The sequence below is a fragment of the Formica exsecta genome, unplaced genomic scaffold (assembly GCF_003651465.1).
Source record: "Formica exsecta isolate Colony F162 unplaced genomic scaffold, ASM365146v1 scaffold474, whole genome shotgun sequence".
Taxonomy (NCBI): Eukaryota; Metazoa; Arthropoda; class Insecta; order Hymenoptera; family Formicidae; genus Formica; species Formica exsecta.
In genome coordinates, this window is record NW_021851977.1 from 44,504 (window position 1) to 47,971 (window position 3,468).

Here is a 3,468-nt window from a genome sequence, read left to right on the forward strand (position 1 = left end):
ATTTCTCAATTTTTGGCTAAAAAACAAATCGCAGTGATGGATCACCCTCCGTATTCGCCGGATCTGGCTCCCAACGACATTTGGATGTTCCCAAAATTGAAGAAACAGTTAAAAGGACATCGTTTCGAGGATATAGATGACATAAAAAGAAACGTGAAACAAATTTTGAAAGGGTTCACTTTACAGAATTATCAGAGCTGCTTTAAGCAATGGCGAAGACGTTGGACTAAGTGCGTCGAATTAGAGGGTGACTATATTGATACTTTTTAACTGTCTAAGGTTTGTACGATTAAAAATACATTTTTTATATGAAACTTAATTGTTCGACAATGTATATTAGTTATTATTTTGTTTTTAAATAAAGACAGTGCATTCATAAGAAATATAATTAATGTATATAAAAAAGTTATCAATAAAACTGTTGTAAAATAATACAGTTTTCTTACCTTAAATAAAGAACTAAATATTATTGGTTCAAATTTTAAATTGCAATTTTAAAAGAAACAATTCATAGTACAAAATACAAAGCACAATATAAATAATTATAAAAATAAGAAGAGAATAATATATTAGGTGTACAACTTTGCTTCCGCCGTTTTTTTTCCAAAATTCGAAGCTTTATTGTAAAAAACTGGTTATACATTTATGATTCAAAGTATTGTCCATCGCTGGCCACTACTTTCTCCCATCTTTCGGGCAGCGTACGAATCCCGCGTTGAAAAAACTGGTCATCTTTGGAAGCGATCCACGAATCGATCCAATTTCTTACTTCTTCATAAGACCAGAAGTGCTGGTCAACCAGGCCGTATGCCATTGATCGAAACAAGTGATAGTCAGAGAGAGCAACGTCTGGAGAATACGGCGGGTAGGGTAGGACTTCCCATTTCAACGTTTCCAAGTATGTCTTGACCACTTTCGCAACATGGGGTCGAGCTTGTCATGCTGCAAAATCACTTTATCGTGCCTCTCGTTGTATTGCGGCCGTTTGTCTTTTAATGCTCGGCTCAAACGCATTAATTGCGTTCGATAACGATCGCCTGTGATTGTTTCAGTCGGTTTTAACAGCTCATAATACACTACGCCGAGCTGGTCCCACCAAATACAGAGCATGACCATGGAGCCGTGAATATTCGGTTTGGCCGTCGACGTGGAAGCATGCCCGGGATATCCCCATGATTTTCTGCGCTTGGGATTATCGTAATGAACCCATTTTTCGTCCCCAGTCACAATGCGATGCAGAAACCCCTTCCGTCTTTGCCTTTCAAGCAACTGTTCACAAGCAAACAAACGCCGTTCAACATCTCTCGGTTTCAACTCGTACGGCACCCAATTTCCTTGCTTCTGAATCTCTCAGTTTCAACTCGTACGGCACCCAATTTCCTTGCTTCTGAATCATTCCCATGTTTTTGAGGTGTTTTGAAATTGCCTGTTGAGTCACTCCCAATGATCGTGCCAATTCTTCTTGACTTTGACTCGAGTCTTCATTAAGTAATGCCTCCAATTCTGCATCTTCGAAAACCTTCTCTCTTCCACCGCTATGCCGGTCTTCGACGTGAAAATCACCGTTCTTGAAGCGTTGAAACCACTCACGACACGTTTTTTCTCTAATAGCGGCCTCACCATAAGTATTTGAGAGCATTCGATGAGCCTCAACCGCAGATTTCTCCATATTGAAGCAGAAAATTAAAACCTCCCGCAAATGACGAGAATTTGACTCGTAAACTGACATTTTCAATCGAGAATAACTTTATGATGCAGACACAAATCGACTAATGTTTCTATGGGGTTATGTTGGCAGATGCCCAAGTTTATTGCATGACGTCTATGATCTATTTATTTCGACCACTACTTACCGCTAAAGCCATCTATAGGAAAACGGCGGAAGCAAAGTTGTACACCTAATAATATATAAAAGATTGCCAAAGAACTGTTCTCTCAACCGCTACTTCAAATAAAGTTATTTTACGATTTGCTTTTGTTGTAATTTTCAACAGTTGTCGATCGACAATGCTGGCAATAATACGAAAACCGTCCGCGCTTGTTGTTTTGTGTGTCTTACTACGCATTCGCCGCTATCATATTTAATATTTATTACAACTTAATCCTGAACGGCGAGAAAAGAGAAACTGTTTAAAAATATTAAGCACTCCAGCGACCTGGAGATTTTCTCTTTCAGCTGGAGATCTGGAGATTATCTCCTTTGCCTGGAGACTCCAGGCCAAAACTGGAGAGGTGACATCCCTGGTTACTCGCGACAGCAGTTCGTAGTTGCGGGATATGACCTTAACATCGTTGTTCGGATTTGACTCTTCTCTAACTTCCGATTTTATAATTATTTTACGGCGACAGCTAATAACAAGCGCTGCGCAAAAGAGAGAGAATCGTAATTACGCGACTAACGTGACGCACTTATCTGAGAATACTACAATTCCACGCAATACCATAGCTCCGCAATGTTGACACGCTCTCAAAATACTATGCGAAATACAGATTACATAAAATATATCGAAAATACGACATACGCGGCACGCGAGATTTTCACAACGCACGAGATATATTCGAAACTTTATTATACGGGCACATACAATAGTGACATGGTATAGCATTTTTACGTAATTGCTTCCGTTTAGAACTGAAATGAACCTGAAACATTAAAAAATATTATAAGACTGAGAAATAGGACAAATATAGATTAGAAACACTAGCTATTAAAAGCTCTATTCCCTTTACAGCTAAAAATAAACTAATAGAAATTAATTTCTATCACTCACCTCACAAATTTTTGCGAAGCTATGGGTTGCCAATCGGAGCTCCTTCCAAGAGCGGCTATCCATTTTTCACGACAGTCTGCATTCGTTGGAAAATTAAACACTGTGTAGCCCTTGTTGCTGTTGTTAATACAGCAATTTGCAGTACAACTGGTTGGCATTGAGCGTAAATTCTGTGCACAAAATAAGCGACAATTAATGCAAAGCATTTAATGAAAAAATGAAAATAATTCATTAAATAAACCAGTATGAATAATAAAAAGATGTTAAAAGAAAAATGTACTAACCTCTACAAAAGAACAATGAAAATATTATTCTTCCACACTTTTATTCCTAGTTCAAGAAAGCTCGAAAACTTTAAATTTTTTTAAATAGATATACGTTGTATATACACTGTATATATTCGTTGTTATGTGAAATTCAATATTTTCTTTCTGGGCTGATGGTTCGTGCCTCTTTGCAGCGACAATTATCAATGTGAAATTCAACATGGCAGCAGCTACATGGACACAATTAACTCATACCAATCAGCAAAATATCGATCACGTGATCATTGGCGCATTTCTGTTATACTATAGCGTCTCTAGTGAGAACATTACGTTTTACAATTAAAAAAAATAATAATAAAATAATTAAACATTATTAATAGTTAATAATATTATTAATAATAAAATATATTAAAACAATAATAACAATAATA

At 36.9% G+C, this 3,468-nt stretch overlaps 1 protein-coding gene across 1 annotated transcript in view; it reads left to right on the top strand.

Annotated features, from left to right (window-relative positions):
* The first annotated feature begins 3,257 nt into the window (after positions 1-3,257).
* The window catches only part of LOC115241267 (GATA zinc finger domain-containing protein 15-like), an 815-nt gene continuing 604 nt past the window's right edge, over positions 3,258-3,468 (top strand). Inside the window, exon 1 of the mRNA XM_029816936.1 lies at positions 3,258-3,334. Coding sequence (XP_029672796.1) covers positions 3,258-3,334 — 77 coding nt within the window. The remainder of the gene's footprint in view (positions 3,335-3,468) is intronic.